The sequence below is a fragment of the Pelophylax lessonae genome (assembly GCF_965119305.1).
Source record: "Pelophylax lessonae genome assembly, chromosome: 8".
Classification (NCBI taxonomy): domain Eukaryota; kingdom Metazoa; phylum Chordata; class Amphibia; order Anura; family Ranidae; genus Pelophylax; species Pelophylax lessonae.
Genome location: NC_138775.1, coordinates 234,044,528 through 234,070,225, shown reverse-complemented (window position 1 = coordinate 234,070,225; position 25,698 = coordinate 234,044,528). Strand labels below are relative to the sequence as shown.

The window sequence follows — 25,698 nt, the reverse complement described above, 5'->3', positions numbered from 1 at the left end:
GAGACTGGAACAGAGACAGGAACAGAGACAGGAACAGAGACAGAAATAAAAAAACGTATAGGAGTCCCAGCCTCCCCTGACTCTACTAAAAAAATAAATGTATTGCTGGGCATGTTGCTGTAGCAGTTTTATATCCTTTTTGGTAAAATGTTGTTTTAATGGAGCACTTGATAGTAATAAAAATCGAAAAGGGGTTCTAACTCTTCCACTCCTCTAAAAACAAGAAAAAAAAGTTTTTGGATTGACATACACTTTAAAGCTGACCCCCAGTCTTCTCTTTAGTCTTACAGCAGTACATGCTCATATTATGTACTAAAATTGCTTACTTTGATCTCACTGAACACTGCAAGCTTCTAACAGTGTGCCTTAGACACTGCAGCAAATAAAACATAGCCTGCCACATTTCCTGGCTGAAGGACATCCAGAATCATCTATATACACTTTTCTCCTCAGCATTATTGTCCCTGCCCCACTTCTTTCATTTTTCAGTCACTTCACCAGGCTGACATCACCTATTATGGTATTTTGATATTTGCATAGCTTTTCCAAAGAGCTTGCCCACTGCTTGCATCAGGCCTGATGGTCTTGAGAGCAGTAATGAGGCAGGGAGCTTTGATGTTTTAGAAAGCTTCTACAGCACATGTGTCAAACACAAGGCCTGCAGGTCGAATCTGTCCCTTCAGATTTTTTTCATGTGGCCCTCACACCACTCCTGCAGCTGCAGCAACCCCCTTGTTTCTGCCTCCACCTTGTCTCAGCAGTCGGTAGCAAAGAGGAGGACAGAAGTCCTCTGCCAGATCCTGCGCTTCTCCATGCAGCCACAGAGAGACTTGTATCTCACCCCCCCTCAGCTGAGAGGAGAGCCCTGCACCCTCTCATCTCCGCCTCCCCTGGTTTTAGCATTCAGCAGACTCCGGCAGCTGACTCCAGACCTCCTCCAGTCCTACTCCAGACCATGCACTGTCTGCTTCCCAGCCTTGTCCCCAGCTTCTTCCCAGCAGCAGGGCAAGGTAAGGGAGGGTGCATTGTGATGTAAGGGAGAGTGAGGGACTTTTTACATCTGATGGTAGTGGGGCTCTTGACATCTGATGTAAGGGGAATGGGGTGCTCTACACATCTGGTCTTACAGATACAACCGGCCCTTTAAGAGCAACCATAAGGGCGATGCGCCCCGTGATTAAACTGTGTTTGGCATCCCTGTTCTACAGCATCCTGCCAGCCACTCCCACCAGCCATAATCTTCAGGCATAGAGAAGCACAGAGACCCAATGATGACATATCTGGGTCTAAAATAAAGTATGCCATGAAAACGGTAAGGTTTATTTAAAGATTTCATTATCATTTTTTTAATAAAGGAGGAAACGAAGAAGCAAGGAAGGTAAAATATAAGCAGATTAAAAGTTTGTTTTAAGAACAGAGTATCCACATTGCTTAACCACTTGCCGACTGCCGCACGGCTATTTACGTCGGCAGTCACCCCTCACAGGCAAAGTGGCGTAGATCGCTGTGAGGGTCTAGGGAGCGAGTGTGCGCCCCCGGAGGCGCGCTCCCGCGTGGTCACGGACCCCCCCCGCGCGTGTGACCGGCGGACCCGATGTCCGCCAGTCACTCTGCGATCGTCGCTGCAGAGGGAGAAAGTCAGGCGGCTAGTGTAAACAAGCCGCCTGTCATTCTCCCCTGTGTAGAAACAGTGATCACACGGTTCTACTATGTAGGACCGTTGATCACTGTTTCTACAGCTCAAGCCACAGCCAATCACAGTTAGAATCATGCCCCTAGGGACACACACAGCCCCTCCCTCTCAAATAAAGTTAACCCCTTCACTACCAGTGTTATTTTGCAGTAACAGTGCATATATATAGCACTGATTACTGCAGTAATGTCACTGGTAACCCCAAAAGTGTCAAAAATGTCAGTCAAGGGTCCGATCTGTCTGTCGCAATGTCGCAGTACCGCAAAAACAACGCAGATCGCCGTCATTACGCGTTAAAAAAAAAACAACAAAAATGACAAAAATCTTTCCCTTTGTTAGTAAACGCGATAACTTTTGCGCAAACCAATCAAAATACGCTTTTTGTGATTTTTTTTTACCAAACATATGTAGCATAAAACAAATTGGCCGAAAATGTTAAAAAATTTGATTTTTACATTTTTTTGGGGGAATTTCATATAAAAAAAATGTGAAAAATATTGCTATTTTTGCAAAATTGACGCTCTTTTTTTGTTTATAGCGCATGATCAAAAAATCGCACAGGTGATCAAATACCACCAAAAGAAAGCTCTGTTTGTGGGAAAAAACAGGACATCAAATTTGTTTAGGTACGGCGTCGCACGTCCGCGCAATTGTCCGTTAAAATCACGCCATGCCGAATCACAAAATAGGCCCTGGTCAGGAAGGGGGTAAAATCTTCCAGGGCTTAAGTGGTTAAAAAAGACTGCTGGTACCTAACATTTGATAATTATTGCAATAACAAACATGCATTGAAATTGTAAAAGGGGCAAAGGGCCTTTGCTGCTTTTGAAATGAAGTATTAACATTAAGCCCCTTAACTTTGATGTAATACCTCCAATGGGAATAAAGATACCTAATATATAAAGACTATTAGTCTATGGGTATAAATTATATGTATGTATAGATATGTAAACAGTATATTGTATATATTATATTTATTATATATACAGTATATGCTGTAGAATATATATCGTAAGTATACTGTATGTGCATTTACATGTGTAAATTTATTTCTCTCTGCTTTTTGTTTTGTTTACCCTTAATTTCTTTTTCTCTTTATTGGTGTCAAAAGCTTTATCTCTCCGAGAGCCCAAAAGTAATGAGATGAGCCTTGCTGCTCTATTTGCGCCCCTGTCCCTTCCAAAAACGGTTGCTCTCTGGCAGTAAAATAAAACATCAGGGGTCTAAGTGGTCTAAACAGACCAGAGATCAGAGCCTCCGTCTGTTCTCTCCACTGCTGACACTGATTGCAAACCTGGAAATTCTCAGCACCAAGCAATCCCCTTCGGAATGTCCCAATGGTCTCACCGTGAATGAGAGCACTGGGACTGCTACTTTACACAGCACTGAGGATGCCACTAGCAGATGTCAGTTCACATCTATGTTTCCAGCATGGATGGTGGGGAAATGGTGCTTGAGCAGCAGACACAAGCTTGGATTAAGTCACAGCACATCATTTAACTAGCTTGGTGGGGTAGTGATTTTCTATTGTTAATTCAAGTCAATAAAAAAATAAGTGAAAGCCAAATTCCAGCCAATTTTTATTTCTGTTTTCTGGGAATGCTAGAGGCTCTGTCAGATTTCAGTGAGATGTATTTAGTAAAGGCAAATAGGCTGTTCACTTCGCAAGGGAAGCTGCACTTTGCAAGGGAATTATCCCCAATGCTTACCGAATAAGGGGAAGTTCTGCAGATGTTGTAATCCAATCATGGGCAAGGACAATTTTTTATTTTTTATTTTCCTTTCATGTGATTGGGTATTTGCAATTTGACCATTCACCGCACTCTGAGGCAAATTGCCTTGCAAATTCAACAGCTTGTTTGCCTTTAGTAAATCAACCCATTTGTTCCTGTAGTACCCTCCTAGGTAGGTGCTAGGTAAAAGCATTTTATGCTCCTTCTGCTTATCAGGGGAGCCTGATCTATTAGGTTGCCTGTTGCATGTTCCAGGTGTGATTCACTGGGTCTGAGGGAGTGTCCCCACTCTATCCAATAGGGGAGCCTGTTGGACAGTGGAGGAAACCTAGCCAATGACCTATTGGCTTTTGTGAGAGTCCCAGTGAAGGGGCACTCTTGCAGTGCATCCTGGGATTGCTCATAAAAGCTGAGTGGACATGTGACAGGGCGTCTTTGGCGGGAAGCACCAGAAGGAGGCTGATGGCTGTCTCTCCTCCTGTTGTATGAGGAAGGTGGTCATAGGCAGTCAGCCTAGTGAACCAGCTGTGTGGAGCTGAGCTGCAGAGGATCCTGTAAAGCTGACAGTGGAGCTGCTGGCAGAGTCTTCAGGGAAAAACAGTGTCCGTGAGTACCCTTGTCAAAGGATCTGCCCAGAAAGGGGGACCACTGCAGTGAAGTCAGAGGATCAAGGAGTCAGCTCACACAGAGTGTCAGAGAAAAGGGGGTGCCGTATAGAACCATGAAGAGTAGGGACAAAGGGGGTGACAGGTAGGACCCTGAAGAGTGATTCACAGTACAGTACAGTTCATTTAAATCTTCATCACTAAAGTGACAAGGTGAAGCAGCGGCCTTGCCACTTCCAGTGTTAACCAGAAGTCTCAGCAATTGTGCATAGGTAATCAGTTGGAGTATCCCACTCATCCCTTCTCCTATCCCAGTTTTCAAATAATTCAACAAAAACCAAAACCCCTGGACTGTTTTCTGACTGAGCCAAGCACTTAGAATATGCTATATTGTCAAGTTGTTGCTATGGGTAATCCAGGGGAACTCGTAACCAGCACCTCCCACGGGAATAGTGCTACATTCCCATTTGAGGATATTCCTAGCACTTCCTGACGTAATAGCACCCGATCATACAGTGATACTGTGGGTTGATTTATTAAAAGCAAATAGGCAGAAGTTGCCCCAGAGCTCAGTGAATGCAGTGAAATTTCACCTTGCATAAATAAAGCATTTTTGCTTGCACGTGATTGGATGGAAGTCAGCAGAGCTTTGCATTATTTGAAAAGCTCTGGGGAGAAATTCTCTTGCAAAGTGCAACTTCCCTTTCAAAGTGAACAGTCTATGTGCCTTTAATAAATCAGCCCCATTGCCACAACGACAAAGCAAATTAAGAGAAATCTCCCCAATTGGGGCCAATACAACAATCAGAACAGAGGTTGTAAAGCTGGCCATAGATGGTCTTTTATTTGTTAAAAAATGAAGGGATTCCCTAATCCGCACAAGCGTAGTGGATGGAAGCAGGGCTGGGACAAGGGGTGGGCAGGAGGGAGGGCTGCCTTGGGTGCAATGGTTTATTGCAGGGATAGGGGGGCTCCTTGACCCTAACCCTAAGGGAAGGGGGGGTGCAGTTTGGCATCTTTGCCCTGGGCACTGGATGACCTTGTCCCGGCACTGGATGGAAGAATTCCTGCACCGATACATAGTATTCTGACTGCAGGACCTGATCAGCAGCTGCCACCACTGATGTACGAAAATGTTCCAGCACATGCCTTATCAGCACATTAACCTTTAGATTGTCTTCTGTCATGCAGGGATGCAGGGACGGCCACCCACTTATCAAATTTCCACCAGTCCTGCTGAATTTGGATCAGTGTATGGCCAGCTGAACTCTTTCCCATTCTACTAATAAAGGTGTTTTTATTGCAATTGTGTCTCCAATGGAAATGTCTTTCCCCATTAGTACTAGGGAAATCCCCCCCAGAGACAGAAGTAAAACCTGACCTACCCTTCCCCACTCTGTCTAAAACTAAAGAAGAAAAAGGTTTTGGCCAATTTTGTAATTGTAATTTTAACAGCAAGTCCGTCTACAGCTGATCTTTCATTTTTGGCAGATATAATCACCTTCTGGCCTCTTATATATCTCTCAGAAACTCTATTGGTAAGATTTCTCAGCTATAGTTCTTTTCTGTAATGTTAACTCAAAGAACAAATGGAAAAGTTAGAGGAGATATCCTCACAGTAAGAGGCTGGAGCTGAGAATTTAAGTACAGACAATTTCTTGCTATGTGCCGATAGATCTATGAGACTTACTACCCAACACCCACCCAACAGTTTAATATAATTCTAGCAAGGATTGAATGTTTAAAGGTTAACTCTAGGCCAGTATAAAAGACACAAATTAGTGAAATTCAGTAATCATTATTACATCATTAAATGCATTTTTAAATGCAAACAGTGTATTGGCAGGTGCAGTTAGCTTGCCTGCCAATAGATGGCTTTGTTGCTAATGTGGTTTGGTAGGTGGAAATTTGTAATCAGGTGTTAGCGCCCCCTTTAGAGTTAGTGCTCATATAAATGCCAGTGTATGAGGGGCCTATAGAGGGCCTAGAGTATGGGAACATGACACTCCACAGCTTCTAAATTGTAGTCTTACACAGAGCTGAACTAAAAGACCCTGTGCAGGGCTGAATTCCCAGGCGAGATAGTACATATCATGGGAGGATTAGCTGAAGTTGTCCTGACTCTCCTGACCTTCCTCTGCCAGGTCCTGCAGTGTGGTGTGCAAGTCATTAGAAGCCTTGACAGAGTCCTCATATGCAGAGATGTATAGTAACGAAGTAGAACTACTTAAGTACTGTACTTAAGTACCGAAATGCGGTATCTGTACTTTCCTAGAGTAGAATTTTTTTCTCCTACTTCTACTTTTACTTCACTACATTTTTTCGATGATTTCGATACTTCTACTCCGATATTTTTTTTTTGTGCTGCATAGTTACTCATTACTTTTAAAAAAATTACCACTGCCAGAACAGTAGATGGCAGGTTTCATAAAGCTCAAAAAATGTGTATAATGTCATTTGTAAATCAGCGCATACGAAAATAAAGGCTGTGTATAATAAAAGCTGCTATACCAAATCTTTCCAATAAAAAGAAAATATGAAACAAACAAATAAATGGTGCTACAGCACTTAAAGTGCATCAAGAAACTACTAACAAACACGGTTACATCATTTGAATAAATCATTTGAAATAATAAAAAACAATATGATGTTCAAACTTTTGACTTCTTTCTTTAATAACTACATAACACAGTACTTGTACTTCTACTTTCAGTACTTGAGTAGAATTTTTTTTTCAAAACTACTGGTACTTTTTACTTTTAGTACTTAAGTAGCAAATTTTTTGAAAAAACTACTTGCAATACTTAAGTAAAAAAAATGTTGAATACTTTAGTACTTCTACTTAAGTAACTTTTTCTGCGAGCACTTCCACTTCTACTCAAGTAATTTTTTGATCGAGCACTTGTACTTTTACTCAAGTAGAAATTTCGAGTACTTTATACAAGTCTGCTCATATGTGAGTAATGGTGGAGGCCTGGGAATGAGATCACCATCTAAGAGTGTGTCCACCTGGGAAAGGCTATAGAAAGGACATCAGGAAGAGACTGATATACTAACAGAAGCACCTTGTCCCCCTTACCCTCTGCATGTGTTGTGACTTAGTGATGGAGATCTAGGGCTGTGGTCTTAGTATGCACTGGTAAGGAGTCCCAACTCTGTGGTGCTCCCAAAGAGAACAATGGAAAAGAGGGAATATGGCTTAACTAAATGATGTGTACTTGTGCTCTGCACTGAAGTGACTGTTACAGTATGTTTAATCTTGCATATGGTGTTCTGCTCCGAAGATTCTGATAGTATGTCAATTGTCATATGTCACAGGAGGTTATGTTAAGATGTGAAGTTGTAGTAAAGTGCTGTAAATCCATCTGTGTGTGGACATTCCCTTTATTAAATATTAAGGCTTCTGGCTGGGGATGTTGTGAGAGGGCCTGAGCCTCTAACCGGGGCCCTCAATAATAGGTGGGTTATTTTCCCATCTGAGAAGAAGCAGGGCATGGACTGTTCAATTTAGCACCAATGTCTGCCCGGTTGCAAGTCCCCCTTACAAGTGTAAGTACCTGATTTTAAGGTGCTCTCAGTCTCATGATGGGGAGTGGAAGAAGACGTACAATGAGCCAATTGGTTTATGTGCTGACAAGCAGCATGCTGATAGAAAGAGAAATCAGAGTAACAGGGAGATGAGCCCATTACTAAACTGCTTTTCCTTTCACAGTCTGGTCACAGTCTGTGGAAGGGTCCAGGATGACCTGGGCTCAGAGGTAGTGGGTTGAATGATGCTGTCCATCAGATTGAGGACATCTAGTGGCAGAAAAAAGTACTACTGGGGAAATCTCTGAATAAAGGGTGAATATTGCAGCTATAGGCTATTCATTTTTTAAATCATTTTTTGTTTGAGTTCAGCTAAAAAGGATTCAGCAGGCTCTTTGAATTTACACAGAAGCTTTCAAAACACACAGATCATGCATTGCTGATTATGGACACTCACGTGTGGACATAGTGATACTGGCAGGTTCACTGGTGATGTCGCTGATGACAGAGCAGACGCTGATATTGTAGGTTGTTCCAGGCTCCAGTTCTCTGATGGTGACAGCACTCCAATCTCCAGGTACCCTTTGCTGTAATCTCTGCTGAGTTCCCCACTCTAATGGTACTGCAGGCTGGTATGAAATGACATACTCTGTCACAGCGGAGGTTCCTTCCCATGCAAGGTCAATCCAGTGATCACCGACAGCTGTCACTGTGAAATCCACAGGTGGGGCAACTAGAGAGAATAAAGAAAATAAAATGTCTGAAGTTTAAATTGCTTTTTGCCTGTCATATATGTTCTTGTTTATGCAAGATAGCACGTGCACGATTATATTAACAATTTTATTGGAACACATATTGAACTGTGCTGACTACATCATAAAGTAATATTAAACCCTCCTGTTCTTTTAGTGCTGTCTCCTTGAACTTCTGATCTTCATAGGAAACAATTAACAGTGGACAGTGCAGTCTGTAGCCAGTCTTTTAGCTTGGAAAAGGAGGGGAGAGCATTGGAGTGCCTTCTTATCCTAGGTTACTGGGATGCGTGTTTCTATTGATGCACACAGTGTAGAGCATCCATTCTCAACCAGGGCTCTGTGGTACCCTTGGATCTCTTTAAAGGTTGCTACAGCTGGTTGACCTTCCATTTGATGGTGGTTGTGAAGTTCTGGAACCAATGCCACCTGAAAAAGCCAGCAGCATGGCACCAATAATCTTTTTTTTAGCTCCAGCAACAACCTTCCTGATGGATTCTTAAGAATATTCTTGTGTCTTGAAAGGATCTAGGAGTTATATTCAGAACTGCTCTTTTCTCACCAATGCAAGATGATCTCATTCTTTTAACCATAATCACATAGAGAAGTTATTCTGAACCAAGGTTCTATGGTACCCTAAGATTCCTCTAGTGGTTTTTCAGGGTTATTTGAGCTATGTTTGACTGACCTCCCATTTGATGGCACCTGCATAGTTCCTAGGCTTAGGCTGACCATAGATGGATAACATTTCTTTCTTGCAAGCACTGATTGCAGCAAAGAAATTTGCTAGATTCCCCCATCAACACAGACAGTGTTGACAGTGGATTTCCCCCTGCCGAGCCATTGTGTTAAATCCCTCTGCCGGGAGTACACAGTGATTATTGCTAGTGGCTATAACAGCTGCTAGCGATAATCACATGTAAAATCTGGCAGGCTGCTTGTACCAAAGTGGATCGCTCGATCTAAGGTACAATTAGCCTGTCCATACATGGTTTAAATCTTTGCCAGTTCCTGCTGAACCAGCCAAGATTTGACCTTAGGCCAATGCCACTTGAAAGAGCCAGTGGCATGACATTAATGATCTTTTTTAGTTGTCTGTAGGGGCATTCTGACCACCACTGTAAGGGAACATTTTTTTTTACTGACCCCAAAAGAATTGGCTTTAGCAAGAGTTTCCCGACCTATGAAAATTTGTTTCAAGGGTCCCTCTAGAGAAAAAAGGTTAAGAAAGGCAGGTTTAGGGAGATGCAGCTCTAGTCCATGTATGCAACGATTGCTTCAAAAGATGCTACAAGTGAAAAGACCCACCATGAAAGAGGAAACCTGGATCACCAGTCATGGCATCAGCTTAAACAGGAACATAGGCAAGAATTCAAAAATAAAGAAGCTGCATACTCAGAAAGTGATTAAATCAGCTGCTGAAAGTGATTAAAAACTAAGGGTTTAATATCACTCTAAGTTTTTAGTGTTTTTTTACGAACAAACAAAACTGGAACAGAAATGGAGTTGTCCCCATTCAACCAAACAAACTCCATCCTTCTTTTAAACAAGGAGTCCGTTGTGGCCAAGAACTATAAGTTTGCATTGGTTTACATAAATCATACTGGTGTTTTCAAATAGAGTCCTCAAGAATCTCCAAAGCTTGTGCTTACCTTGTGACATTTAAAGATGAACATGTATACTATGTTGGCATTTACCATTCATTCACACCAATGCACATCTTTATAGTATTTTTTTTACTGTTAATGAAAGGAGGCCTAAGGTCACGCAGCCCTATCTTTATTAAAGAACTAACCCTGCTACTGCTATTCAGCATAAGTAATCTATCAAGACTCCTGAGCACTTCTACGCACATTGGTGCTATACAGAAGTAGTCCACATATGGTAACATCTCCTTCCTGCCTGGAGATACCAGTGTCATGATGCTGTAACAGGAAATTAGGCACCGGTGGCTTCACTCTGGATGTGCCTTTCCCATTTTCCAGACCAAAATATCTTATCCAAAATGATGCACATAGTTGTTTACTATCATTGCATCATCTTTCATTTAAAGAGCAAATAGACTGTTCACTCTGCAAAGGGAAGTTGCACTTTGCAAGGGAATTTGTCCAAGAGCTTAGTGAATGGTGTGAAGCTCTGTTGACGTCTATCAATAAATCTTGTGCAAAAAATGCTTTTTTTCTTGCTTGTGATTGGGTATTCTTTACAAAGTGAATTTTTACCTCATTCAAATTCACTTGCACAATGCAATGTCCCTTGCAAAGTGAACAGCCTATTTGGCTTTAGAAACTCAACCCCAAAGATTGTATGAAAACAAAGCGGAGACCAAAAAGGCCAACTGTACAGAGTTGCACCCTGACAATATATTCAGAACCCTACTACTAATTTACTGATAATTACTGACATTCTAACTTATTTTTGGTGAATTGTGATGCATTTCAATTATGGATTGAAGGGAGTCAGGGGATGCAGAGTTTTGTAATCAAGCTGGCTTCTTGTGAAATGGATAAGGAGTGCTGGATAGGTTGGACAGAGGATCCCTGATTTCTGCATCTTAAATGTAGTTAAATGACTACACTGTCTGTGTCCAGGAAGTGCTGAGGATCCATTTCATTTTAAGAATGTAAGATTTTTTTGCACTTCTGGCTGTTTTGGAGCCCCCCATGAGACTTTGCCTTGTTAACTTTACTTTAGGTCCGCTGTAATGAGAAAAAGACATGTTTCCACTGCTGTGCTAAAAAAACACTGAGCCTGACAGGTCATCTATTCCAATTCTCTTCACAAAATAAAAAAATGAAGCTTTTGCTGAACTTCTTTGAAAATCTACTAATTATTACATTGCACTGCTTCCAGCGTGGTGGAAATGCATTTTGAAGCTGATGGCCTTTGGATACAATTGGTTAATGCATGGTTAAAAATATTTGGAGATATAAAAACCCATTTTCATAAATGTTATCCACTCTGTTGTGATATTGATTTCAGTATAATCTATTAAGGTGACTTGTTTTACCAAAAAAACATTGCTGTAAGGTATAAGGTGTAGGCCTCCAAGAGGTGTGTGCACTTACCTGCATCAACTTTCAGTCCCCTTATGCTACTTAAATGCCACACCATTCTGATTTGTCAAAGCTCTAGCACTTACGAGCTCCACGCTTCCCTATTGGCCCATCACTGTTATAGTCTGCCTTCCATCTTTCATAATATCTTATAGGTAGATCACCTAATGCAGATATATATATATAGTGCCATCACTTTAGATATATATTGTACATTCACATCAGTCCCTGCCCTCAAGAAGCTTACAATCTAAAGTCCCCAACTTACATACATTTACAAGGGCCAATTTAGACAAAAGCCAACTAACCTACCAGCATGTCTTTCGAGTGTGGGAGGAAACCCATACATTAACAAGGAGAACATGCAAACTCAAGGCAGGTAGTGCTATGGTTGGGATTCAAACCAGAGACCCTAGTGCTGCCAGGTGGAATCGCTACCCACTTAGCCACTGTGCTTCTTGCTTTTACCTCCCTGGTGGTATGATTGTTTCCAATTTTAGGTGCTGAAAGCAGTACAATTATTTTGCATGTAATTCTTAAGGACAAGCAGCTCAAACCAATTATTTACATATGATTTTTTTTTACAGTGCGTTCTTCTTTATAACATCTTGGGTATGATAAAGTTTGAAACACAAAACCATAAATTATAATATAATAAATAACTATAAAAAAGTTAAAGTATATATATATATATATATATATATATATATATACGTATGCATATATTATATATATGTATATATATATATATATATATATATATTTATATACATACACACACGTATATATATATATATATATATATATATATATATATATATATATATATATATAAAGTGCCTTGCGAAAGTATTCTGACCCCTTGAACTTTTCGACCTTTTGCCACATTTCAGGCTTCAAACATAAAGATATAAAACTGTAATTTTTGTGAATAATCAACAAGCGGGACACAATCATGAAGTGAAATTTATTGGATATTTCAAACTTTTTTAACAAATAAAAAACTGAAAAATTGGGCCTGCTGAAGAAAAGCAGGCCCAAACCATGATGCTGCCACCACCATGTTTGACAGTGGGGATGGTGTGTTCAGGGTGATGAGCTGTGTTGTGTAGAAAAGAAATCAGGTGCGCTAAAATTCACTAGTGTCACAAATCAGGAAAAGGTGTGACACTATAATGAGTGTCCCCCATATACCTGTGAGGTGTTTCCAAAATTGATGTGCACTTGAACGGGTGTACAGTAAATACTATGCACCCTGGTGCATATACTTGGGTGTCTTATGGTGAATAGGTGATGATAAATGGATAATGTGATACCAACATAAACCAACAAAGTGCACAAGTAATTCAAAGAAAAAGTGTCCAATATTTCAATGGTTGCCACCTCAGTGTATAGTCCATATACATATAAAAGTGCATAAAGTCCCAATCGTCCCCTCACAGGCTAAAGTAAAATCCACTCTGTGGGTTCCTCTAGATCCGTGGGGTGCAGATGGGTTCCACCACCTTTGTGGGGATTAGCCCCTTACCATAGAGAAAAGAGGTTAAGGACGGATAATCGGCCCAGTAGTGTCTTGGGAATTCAGGGAGGTCACCGTGAAATAATCAGATAGTAAGTGTGGCCTCTTACCGGATCGCTCAAACCAAAAGGCGACTGTCTCACTGATCTTTCGGTGTCTCAACCCAATCCCGGTCCACTCTTGTTCTGGGTGTTACTCTCCGCACAGGTGAGGGCTTCCACGTGTATCTCACAGAAACAGAATCAGACCATAGCGCAGTACCTTTGACAATTTATTAAAACAAAAGTATCCAGTGCACTTACAGTTAGATGTTAACTAATGGACACAGGAAACCGATACCGATATTGGAGAGGCCGTGGCCGCCTGCAGTGCGGTCCTCGGCAACTTGCAATGACGATGCGGCGCTCCTCTGTGACGCGTTTCCACTAAACAGTCGTCTACGGAAATAGGAGTAAGCCAGCACCGCCATCATACGCCCTTAAATATCCTGATGTACGCCAAACTTCAGGTGTCTGCAATGTATGTCTTTCCCAGTGCACACAGGAAGTGACCTCACATCCGGGTCTGCCTAGGAGACTTCCTGTCTCTGAAGGGGATAAACATCCGGGTCAAAGGCCGGGGATGTCAGTCTTCCCCAGTGCACACAGGAAGTGACTTCACACTCAGGTCTGCCTAGGAGACTTCCTGTCTTTGAAGAAGGTAAACATCCGGGTTAAAGGCCGGGGATGTCACCGTTCTCCTGAGCCTATCAACAGCTGAATTGTAGGCTGAATAGGACTTGCAGTGACCGGAAGCTGGGTCTTAGGAACTGAATGTATACATAAAAAAGGTAATCTAAAGCACGATATTCCATTCCGCTGTTTTGATGAGCTGTGTTGCTTTTACGCCAAACATAACGTTTTGCATTGTTGCCAAAAAGTTTGATTTTGGTTTCATCTGACCAGAGCACCTTCTTCCACATGTTTGGTGTGTCTCCCAGGTGGCTTGTGGCAAACTTTAAACAACACTTTTTATGGATATCTTTAAGAAATGGCTTTCTTCTTGCCACTCTTCCATAAAGGCCAGATTTGTGCAGTATACGACTGATTGTTGTCCTATGGACAGAGTCTCCCACCTCAGCTGTAGATCTCTGCAGTTCATCCAGAGTGATCATGGGCCTCTTGACTGCATCTCTGATCAGTCTTCTCCTTGTATGAGCTGAAAGTTTAGAGGGACGGCCAGGTCTTCGTAGATTTGAAGTGGTCTGATACTCCTTCCATTTCAATACTATCGCTTGCATAGTGCTCCTTGGGATGTTTAAAGCTTGGGAAATCTTTTTGTATCCAAATCTGGCTTTAAACTTCTCCACAACAGTATCTCAGACCTGCCTGGTGTGTTCCCTGTTCTTCATGATGCTCCCTTTGCGCATTAAACGGACCTCTGAGACTATCACAGTGCAGGTGCATTTATACGGAGACTTGATTACACACAGGTGGATTCTATTTATCATCATTAGTCATTTAGGTCAACATTGGATCATTCAGAGATCCTCACTGAACTTCTGGAGAGAGTTTGCTGCACTGAAAGTAAAGGGGCTGAATAATTTTGCACGCCCAATTTTTCAGTTTTTTATTTGTTAACAAAGTTTGAAATATCCAATAAATTTCATTCCACTTCCTGATTGTGTCCCACTTGTTGTTGGTTCTTCACAAAAATTACAGTTTTATATCTTTATGTTTGAAGCCTGAAATGTGGCAAAAGGTTGCAAAGTTCAAGTGGGCCGAATATTTTCGCAAGGCACTGTATATATATATATATATATATATATATATATATATATATATATATATATATATATATATATATATATATATATATATATATATATATATATATATATATATATATATATATATATATATATATATATATATATATATATATATATATATATATATACACAATATATATATATAACTTCATGTTGCTTATATGTAGCTATTACTTGTATCTGACATTAAGGTGTCCCCCCCACAGTTAAAGATGATTAAAAAAAAAAAAAGGATTGTCTGATGTGCTCTGGACTACTAGAAGTGAGACTTGGTTCTGGTGAATATACAGTGGAGTGCTTCTTCTCTAAAAGAAGTTGATCCATAATAAAGGTATAGTGGGGTTTGACTTTGTTCTGGTCTTCCTGAAACATTTAATGGTTAAGACCATCAAATACAGCCAATGCATTTCGGGGTAAAGGCCTCCCCCTTCTCAGGGCTTAACCAGGGATGTTATTCGAGTCACAATAGGATGCAATAGGAGACCTATGTTAAGGCTTGATAAAGAATGTCAAATAAACTACCACCTGGCTTCGAATTTTCTATTAGGCGCTCCTTGATACTAACTAAAAAAAAAAGACTTTGGCATTGCTTAGGAAGAATAATTTCCAAATCTACTGATATTACTATTAGTAAAGTTCTGCACTGAGCATGAAACAGTATAATTCAGACTTAGGCTATTTAATGCTGATCACAGACATCATAAATTGTTTGGACATGTAGCAATGAACCAATCATTTCACAACAACTCTTAAACCAATCTCTCCCTGTGACGGAACCGCTTGGCACCCCGATTAGGTGCTTCCTTCTGCCAAACAGTGTCTCCTGCTCTCCAAACCATTCCGAGCAGATTGAGAGCTAATACCAGCCTAGATGCTGGGATAGAACCAAAAGAATGACTGTTTTCTGAAACTCAGACACGTTATTTATACCTCACAGGAGGACATTCCCCCCTTGGGGATATTAGCATGACAATGCAAACTTCAAACAGCAATCCAATTACCAGCTAACAATGATCTTAATTAAACAGTAAATTATTTAAACAATAAATCAACAAACATATAACAAACACAATCATTTGGTAACAAGGTAAAGTGGTCACAAGAATAATCTCATCTCCAAGAGATGATCAGACAGACAGAAACAATAGAACAATGGGAAATACCTAAAGTGATATTAAAGTCTAGTTTTTTTTTTTTGTTAAAAATAATAAACATGTTATACTTACCTGCTCTGTGAAGTGGTCTTGCACAGAGTAGCCCAGATCCTCCTCTTATCGGGTCCCCCTTCTGTCCTCCTGGCCCGTCCCTCCTGTTTAGTGCCCCCAAAGCAAGCAGCTTGCTATGAAGGCACCTGAGCTGAGCCACAGCTCTCTGTGTCCATTCAGGCATGGAGCCCGACCCAGCCCCTTTCTCTCCTCATTGGCTGACTGACTTTGATTGACAACAGCGGGAGCCAATGGCTGTCTCAGCCAATAAGGAGGGGGGGGAGTCCCAGACAGCCGAGTGTCTTATACAACATCGCTGGATCGAAATCGGGCTTGGGTAAGTATTAGGGTGGTTGAGGGGGGCTGCTGAACACAGACAGCTTTTTATCTTCATGCATAGAATTCATGAAGATAAAAAAAAAACCTTCTGACTTTACAACCACTTTAACAATAAACACATAACAAACCTATCCTCTATCTACTCTATCTGCCAACAGTCTATGAGAAAAAAACTCCTACAATATTCCAGCAGTCTGAAAAGGTGGAACTATTTTATCTCCATAGATTTCTTAAGGGATATTGTGGATAAATATTTCTGTCCCAAGTGAAGGAGCATCTCCAATCCAGTCTGCAGGAGGGCCACCATATTCCCTCTGACCATTAACCTGTACAAGATTATTATTACACCTTTCCATCCACTCCAGAAGGGAAGTATTTGTTGTCCTTACTCAGAGAAGTAATCCAAACCACACTCTCAGCGTCCATTAAGTAGTTGTCCCTCATTATAGATTGATCTGTTTTCTCCATTGGCTATAATTAGTGAGTAGGAGGTTTGGCCCTAGTCCTCTCTAAAAGCCCCTGTACTGGTTGGTTCTGTCACACTCCCCTAAAGAGGCTTATTCCAATTACATGCACACTCCTGTTTAGGGCGATGGAAGAATAAGGGGGAGCCATTCACAGACCATCCCAAACTGGAAAATGGAAAATGTTCTAACCTAGCTGATTTATTTTTTCCCCCAAATATACTCGTTCAGGGCTGTAGAAAACTGCTCCATTGACACTGAATTGTTACCGAATCCGGACAGATAAAGAGACTGCCATCTACAAGTAATATCCAGGGGTGCCTTTATTCATCTCTTGAATCAAAAATGCCCCTGTGATATGTATTGAACTACAAAGGCAGACAGATACGAGCAGAGTACAGATAGCAACTCAGCAGTCTGCAGTTCAGCAACCTAGAAAAATCGTTCCATTAGCCTTGATTCTGTTTGCTTAGCAATACAATATCATTCCACAAAACAAAGACACCCTTAATGGACTTGGTGCTTACAGTTTAATAAGGATATTGATTTTTGTTTGGATATGTTTATTTATACAAGTGGGTTTAAATAGACATGGTTGGCATCAGGTTTTATATTAAGTGGGAGATTATACTCAAGAGGGGTCACATTACCCTTTACTGAAATAATAATTTGATACAATAATTTCCTTGGCTCCGATGATAAAGTGTATGGTAGTATATGCAAAGCTCAGTGACTGCTATTTGTCCTGTATGAAAAAAGGCTGAACTGGGGGTGGACCAACCACCTTTGGAGCATCACATGGACTTCTGAGGTTCTGGGGCTCATTATAGTTAAAGAACAACCACTGCCTCCAATGTGTCCCAGGATCTTTGAAGCTGGAAACTGGCATAGAAACTTTAAGTGAACACAAATTAAAAATGCAGTTACCCTTTGCTTCTCTTCTGCTTTTTCCAGCTTTGGGTAAGTAATTACCAACAATGATGATCAGGTACCATTGATAACCAATAGGGGATTTTCTCCCACCGACTACTAAAGCAAGGTGGCACACCTCTTATTAACATCAATGTAAGGGGGCTCATTACTCAATGACCATTAATGTAAGGAGACCCTGTTTTCACTGACTACTTATCTAAAAGGACCCACCAATGTTACCTCCACATTGCAAAGAGTGCCGATGTAACTTAGGCATCAACACTGGACATCAGCCTAACTGGGTTATTAACACTGACTGCCAATGAATTGAGGGATCCCACACTGACCACCAATGTTAAAGGGGATTCTACAATGACCATCAAATTAACAGGGGCATTTACACTGACCACAAATGTAACAGGTACTCCATACTGGTCACAATGTAAAGGGTACATTTACAATGAAAGGAGGCGTTTATACTGACCACTAATTTAACCAGTTGATTACACCAACCACTAGTGTAGTAATGTAACGGGGATATTTACCCTGACCACAAATGTAATAGGGGTAATTACACCGAACACTTTGGATGCGGTCTGGGTTCACTGTTACCAAGGCTTTGAGGTGAATCCTAAGAGTCCAAGATTCAAGTTCCTGGTATATTTATGCACTGATTTGCCTGGAAGAATTTGTTTAAACCATATTGCAAATTTGGAGGGGCCAATAAGGGGCTTTTGGATAAATCAGCCCCCTCATACAAAAAGGGGTGGGGGCAAAAAGCAGCCTAAAAGTGGTTTTAAACCCTTAGATATACTCAGTAAAGTGACTAGCCTCAGGTGATACGCAGAGATCAAACAAATCCTTCTACATACGTTGTATCAGTTTATTTGCAGCCCTCTCTCCTCTACCGTCTTCTAAAGCACACAGATTAAAGGCTTTGGGGTTAATTTACTAAAGGCAATTGCGCTTCGCATGAGCAGTTGCTCCAGAGCTTAGTAAATGAGAATAAGTTCTGCTGATTACCATCATCCAATCATGTGCAAGCCAAAATGCTGTTTTTTTTTTTTTTAATTTTCCTTGCACGTGCTTAGGCATTCTTTGCAAAGTGAAGCTTTACCTCATTTACTAAGCTCTGGAACAACTGCACTTGCAGAGTGCAGATCAACCCCTTTATCTTAGTCCCAGAAGGCATGCAGCGGGGATCTGATGCCACACACTACACAGCATAGAGAAGGGAGCTAAGTGTAATCTGAGACCCCGAGTGAAGGAAATGGATACCCACACACATGAACACACACACACACACAGTCTCATAGGAATACATGCACAGCTGAGGCTGTTAATCTCATGCTGTATGCGGGAGGGGAGCTGGTATCCCCGGATTGCTTGGTGTCGGAATAAATCATCAGTAGGGATCAGACAGCAAAGAGAGCGAGAAATTTGCATTAAGGCAAATACACACTATAAAAGCATACATTCTGTTCATTTTCAGAGGTTTACAACCACTTTACTGTAAATTGAAAGCTGTTGTAGGAGCAAACCTGCATAGGGAAAGATTAAGGGTCATTTAGGAAACTCAACTTTAATTCTGATTGCTAGATTTTTGGCTAACCTACCCCTTTACTGTCTTTTTATTATTGGATTATTTTGTATTTAATTTTATTTTGTAGTTGATTTGAGGTTTGCCTTAAATTGGCTTTTGTTCCAAGTGCTGGTATTTTGGGGTTTTTATTTCTTTTATCTATTTTTATGTTTATTTTATGTTGATAGGGTCTTTTTTTAATTTGGGTTGCTCAAACAAAGCATTTACTTGTTAGTGATCATCTGTTTTTCTAACGGAGTGGAAGTCACCTTGCATTATATCACAGATATTTAACATATCCTATTCCCATGGATAAAAAAAAAGTAAGACATATATTAGTTAGACCTATTATCCCTAATTAAACTGCTATGCTGTTGTTCATTTTTACACTGTTTTATCCTCTGCAGTATCTTAATTATTTTAGTAAAACTCCAACCTTCGCTCATAGTAAATTTGCGCTTAGCCTTGCTTATTAAAACAGTCCTGCTGCTGGCCTACACTACATTTACACTTCTGTATATTCTGCAGTCTCTTTATTTTTGTAGTACAATCACCAATAAAACAAGAGAGGCATTTACATTGATCATTAATGTATGGGGGCTTTTATAATGGGGAATAGGTTTAAGAGGGATTGCTTTATAAGGGAGTTGCATGCTGTATGCATTTGAAAGGGGTTTTTACATTAGGGGGGTTGATGCTGGTAGAATGTAGGATATTTGTATGCCTTAAGAGTTGTGGACAGCCTTCCCAGAAGAGTTGAAGCTGTTATTGCTGCAAAGGGGGGGCCAACTCAATATTGAACCCAATGGACTAAGACTGGGCTGCCATTAAAGTTCATGTGCTTGTAAAGGCAAGATAGGTTTGGCAATATAGTAATATAATATAATGTATGATAATGTATAATATAAGGTAATATAGTGTATTAGAAGGGCTGCTTCTGAGGAGGCCGTGGGTGAGCTACTTTGTCAAATATTGTGTACTTGCAGAGTGATAAATTGATGTTTCTTGTTAATATACATTACTATGGTATCATTATACTGTATGCTTTTGCTATAATGTGATACTGAAGTCCAAAATATTCTTGCTGGGTGATATAATCTGCCGTTGTGATGTGATATAATTTGTTGTTGCTGCTTTATGTAATTTTCTAGTACAGTGCGATGTGATCTGCAACTATTTACTTAATGTTCTTAAAATCTTTTTGATGTGACTGTTACTTTCAGTTCTCATTTGCCAACACTGCTGAAAGTAGTGGTTGTTATGGCAAATACATTTCATAATAGCTTAGTGAATTTAGCCTACTGTTTTATTTTATCACCATCTCAAGAAGATCTTTTTCTTGCTCTCTTATCAGCCTGAAGCTACTGGTATTTTAAAAGGGTATTTTCATGGTTTTGGATCAAGTTTGTTTGTATTGCTTTGATTTTTATTATTACTAGGTTTTGTTTCATTGTTCATTTATATCTGTCTATTTTTATTATACATCTATTAAATCTTTGCTATAACACTTGCTGACCAGTCCTTTTTCCGACATTCTTTGTTTACGAATTACGAGTAAAAATCTGTATTTTTTTGCTAGAAAATTACTTAGAACCATAAATATTATATATATATTTTAGCAGAGGCCCTAGAGAATAAAAAAGGCTGTAACTGCAATTTTATGTGTCACCCAGTTTTTGTGCAGCGGTTTTTCAAACGCATATTTTTGGGGAAAAAATACACTTCAATTAATAAAAAAAAAAAAAGATACCCCAATTATTTTACAACTTTGAAAGAGAATATTATGCTAAGTAAATAGATACCTATTGTAGTGAATCCTATATAAATAATGCAACACCTAACATGTCATGCTTTAACATTGCACGCACTTGTGGAATGGCACCAACTACAGTACCTAAAAATCTCCATAGGCGACGCTTTAAAATTTTTTCAGGTTACCAGCTTACAGTGACAGAGGATGTCTAGTGCTAGAATTATTCTCCTCGCTCTGATGTTTGCAGCCATACCTCACATGTGTGGTAAAAACACCATTTACATATGTGGGCGTGACCTAGGTATGCATTCACCACTGCGCGTGAGCACGCGGAGACAGGGGCGCTTTAAAACATTTTTTTATTTATTTATTTTATTACATCATTTTAATTTTAACACTGTCCCGTTAAAAGATTTTTTTTTTTTTTGCTCACTTCAATTGCTATCGCAAGGAATGTAAACATCCCTTGCGATAACAATACAGGTCCTCCTAAAGGAGAGATGTGGAGTCTAAAAGACCCCAAATCTCTCCTCTATCCTTAAAAGCAAAAGATAAAAAAAGTTTTATCTTTGGCTCTAAAAAACAAAAAATGGCCTTGTTTACAAAGGACCAGAACCGGAAGTGATGTAATGACGTCGCTCTGTTCCTCCAAGGCCAAAGGTATGAGCAGAGGCCATCTTTCCTTCACTCATCTCTGTGCCCAGCTGCCTTCAGCGCCAGATCGATTCCAAGAGCTACCAATCTTCCAGGTAAGCCCGGGAACCACCGGAAAGCAGCAGGGGAAGGGGGGGGGGGAGGGAGTACATGGGCTGACAGTGTATGGCTAGCTTTAGCCTTACTGAAATTTTAGACTAAGCAATCTGGTAAAAATTGAATCACTAGGATACATAATCCACTAATGTAGACACATTTCAGCTTGTGATAACAAACGCCTTTCATCAACTAAATGACTGTCTATGGAAATGGAGTAAGCATAAGGCTTTACCTTCTGGCTCAAAAGATGAATGCAATATATCAATATGCAACATCTCAAGTAAGAAAAGTAAAATATTTGTAAAATTTATTTTTTTACCCTTGCTATAATAATAATAATAGTAATAATAATAATAATAATAAATGGTTAAAAACTACCATGCCTTTAATTTAGGGAGTAGTAACCTGTTGAAAATCCACATGAATCAACTTTTTTGTGTCAAAATACCTAAAAAAGTCAATATATTAACATTTTTGCAGAAACTGTACTATATATTCATTAATCTGTGAGGTAATGCCTATAGGGAATTAAAAAATCAATTTTCCATCATAACAAGCCAATAATGCACAATATTGAAAATCATCCATGCATTATACTCTTGTGAATTAAGCCTAATGTGTTGTTTTCTGTATGATGCTATCCTAACAGGGCCTGTAAATACACTGAATTCTGTGCAAATAATTGCCATTTCATGCACAAATAACTTTGCAAATTGTTTTCATTTTTTCGTTTTTATGTTTTCTAATACCCCTTGTATAAATTAAATTTTCAGATTCCCATGCTGTGCAGAAATTTCCCTGCTATAGGACAACAATCTTAGTAGCAACAGACTGAAGTTGATTGTTGCTGAGGCAAGTTAACCAAAGGAGGTCACCTATAAATACACTGTAGTTAGCACTATGTATCCTAAAACATAGGCACACCATTGCCAGCATTTTTTGTTGCAATTCTGACCTTGAAGAAATGTTTGTAAAACTTTCTGCCAAGCCCAAACAGGAATGTAACAGAGTTTTAAACCACTGAAGCCCATTACAGAGGAAACAGTTATTTGACTTCTTATTAGAACATTTAGATTTATTGAATTGAAAATATCATTTTAATGAAATGGTGAGAAAGATGGTGCAAGAAAATATTTACAAAAAATAAAAAATAAATAAATGATTTCGAAACAAACAATAAGCAAAAGTAAAATAAATGGGGATAAAAGTGAAAAATGTTGTTTGGTCTTTGATTCTGTGCTAGGTTGAATTAGATTAGAGTCTGATTTATCAGTCAATGGCTTTCAGTAACATGACTTTATCATTATCCTTAGTAGTGTCGATGAACAGTAAAAGCTTTAAAGCTGGCAATGACACCATTATTTCTGATTCCTGAAGAGGGTGTCACAGATTTAATACACTCAGTCAAAGGTTATGAGGGGTGTGCTGAAGGGGCTCAAGAGTATTTTATTAAGATTCAGCAGATACACCCTTGCTGTCAACTATTTGAAATGCATTGATATTTTCATCTGACAAGGTTTCCCAATCTGACAACCAACATAATAATGCACAAAATGAAATAAAGAATGTTGGATCCTATGCAAATTTTGCTTAGGAGATCTAATGTGTTTTATTAGCCTCCTGATTCTTCTAATACAGGGGTGGTTGGTGTCTAAATAATTGGCATCTTCTCATACAATAATGTAACCATTTCTTATGAAGGTAACACCATCACAGTAAGAATTATGCAATATGAATGGAATTTGGCTCTGGTAGTTGAAAAAACAAACAAATTCGGAATGTGTGTTGGCTAAAACTTTTCTGCAAACTGTTTTACAACCTGGCTGTTTATGACAAGGCTTCATTAGTCTTTTGAAAACTCAGCAAATGGAGGTTTAGGACACTGCAGCATTCCCTTAGCAAGTCTGTGTTCTGTCATAAGAGCTTCAAGCTGGTCTTCAGCTTATCGAAATGGGTCATGATTGTTAAATCTGACTATTTCTGGTACTAACTTGCACATTTTGGGGAAAAATTAGGGCAGCACACAGTTTGGGGCACACAAATCTCATTATTGTCACACTCACGAACACTCATGGATGATAATATTTTTACACATCTTCTTTCACAGTCATATTGTCTGTATAGAAAAGTGGGAGGGAGAGGTCAAAACATCATTAATGCACAGACTGATGACCGCCACCATAAGCACTGTATGGAACTGTATGGCTATGCTGCCCTTTTCAATACAGGGGAATCAAATACTATAAAACAAACATAAGAAGGAGGTGCACCAGCTTAGTGCATTACCATAGGACTCTTTATTAAAAATACTAAAAGAAATACTAATATACTCACAAAGGAAATACAGATAAGTGCATGTAACAAATCCTTAATACATCTCCAGACATACATATACACTGTTATACAAGCTGTACACTCACTACTTTACATTGTAGCAAAGTGTCATTTCTTCAGTGTTGTCACATGAAAAGATAAAGTAAAATATTTACAAAAATGTGAGGGGTGTACTCACTTTTGTGAGATACTGTATGTCCACCAGATAGGGTGCAGCTAAGCTATTGACATGTTGAGGATTTGTTACATGCGCCTATCTGTGTTTCCTTTGTGAGTATATTGGTATTTATTGTAGTCTTTTTTTATAAGGAGTCCTACGGTAATGCACTAGTCTGGTGCGCCTCCTTCTTATGTTTTTTTCTACACACCTGGTTAAAATTGAAAATTTGGGCTTTAAAATTCATACAGAGAGCTACGGTTGCTATAATGCACCAATCCACCCAATTATTTTATTGGTATTCTGAGTTTCTTTGAGTTAATCTGATTATCTGTAATCTCATGCATTTTTAATCCAGAGAGCACCTCACTTGTTGATTCTCAGTGTACTTTATGAAGCCTGTGTTCTATCTCTTCAAGCTTTTGTTATTACCAATAAGTTTAAAAATTCTAGGGCAGGTTTAGATCGGATCTGTAGCTGTGTGGAAGTTTTTAGTAGAGTAATTTATTTTTATATCAGGCTTTCTGTACATGGGAGACAGCAAAGGGGTTACAGTGTGTTTGGATGTTCCTTGAGCTATGGCTAACTGACCTCCCATGTGATGGTATCTGCATAGTTCCAGTTCCAACACTACTTGGCAGATCCAGAGGCATGACTGTAGGGGTGGCAATCTGACCACCACTAACCAAAAGGTACAACTTGTGGATTCATCTACGACACATCCTTCCAAGTATTAAGTAAAATCAATAAGGCGCCTTATCAAGTTTTACACTAAGGGCACCTTTCTCTCATTTTGCAACAAACTCATGAGCGCCTTGTGATTGGGGGAAGAACATCCCTTGATCCGGAAAGTACTACAGTTCTAGACATTCATGTTTGGAGGAGAAGGAGAGGAATCATAGCTACATACAGTAAATCTTGTGCCTGGGAGCCCTTTATCTACTTTATTCCTATTTTTGGTGAGTGGGGATTACAGAAGGGGAGCACGAAGAAGCACTGTCACAGCACCAGAGGAAATTAGCAAGCACAGACACTTTATATTGCACTTGTAGTGATGTGATAATTTCTTTGCCCATCTTTCAAGTGTGTATTCCTGTTATGCAGTGTTTGTTTTGCCCTTTGTCAATATGGCTGCTGTGCTTTCTTTTTCTCTCTGCAAGAAGAATGAGGTCATCAAAAAGGGCAGAGCAAGGATTTCTGGGTGAGACTGGACATAAGAGAACACATGAGGAGACACAGAAATGTCCTGCTGAGAGAACAGACTGTAAGTGCTGTAACATCCCCTCGCTGAGACACACAGAGACACTGCTAATGATTTCATGTTCCTATGAGGAAAAATCTTATGTTGTATGGTTCACTGAATGTTATTTCTTCACTACATGGACATTTAAACACCATGCTGTGTGGATTACTGTCAATAAGGATATGTTTTCTCAATTGGGATTTCACTTGCTAATCACAAGCCCTGATTGAGTGGAGGCACTGGCGCTTACCATAAATCCT

General features: G+C 39.7%; 1 protein-coding gene across 1 annotated transcript in view; it reads right to left on the bottom strand.

Annotated features, from left to right (window-relative positions):
* Positions 1-25,698, bottom strand: part of TNR (tenascin R) — a 663,536-nt gene that overhangs the window by 240,391 nt on the left and 397,447 nt on the right. The window contains exon 4 of the mRNA XM_082265604.1: positions 8,017-8,292. Coding sequence (XP_082121730.1) covers positions 8,017-8,292 — 276 coding nt within the window. The remainder of the gene's footprint in view (positions 1-8,016; positions 8,293-25,698) is intronic.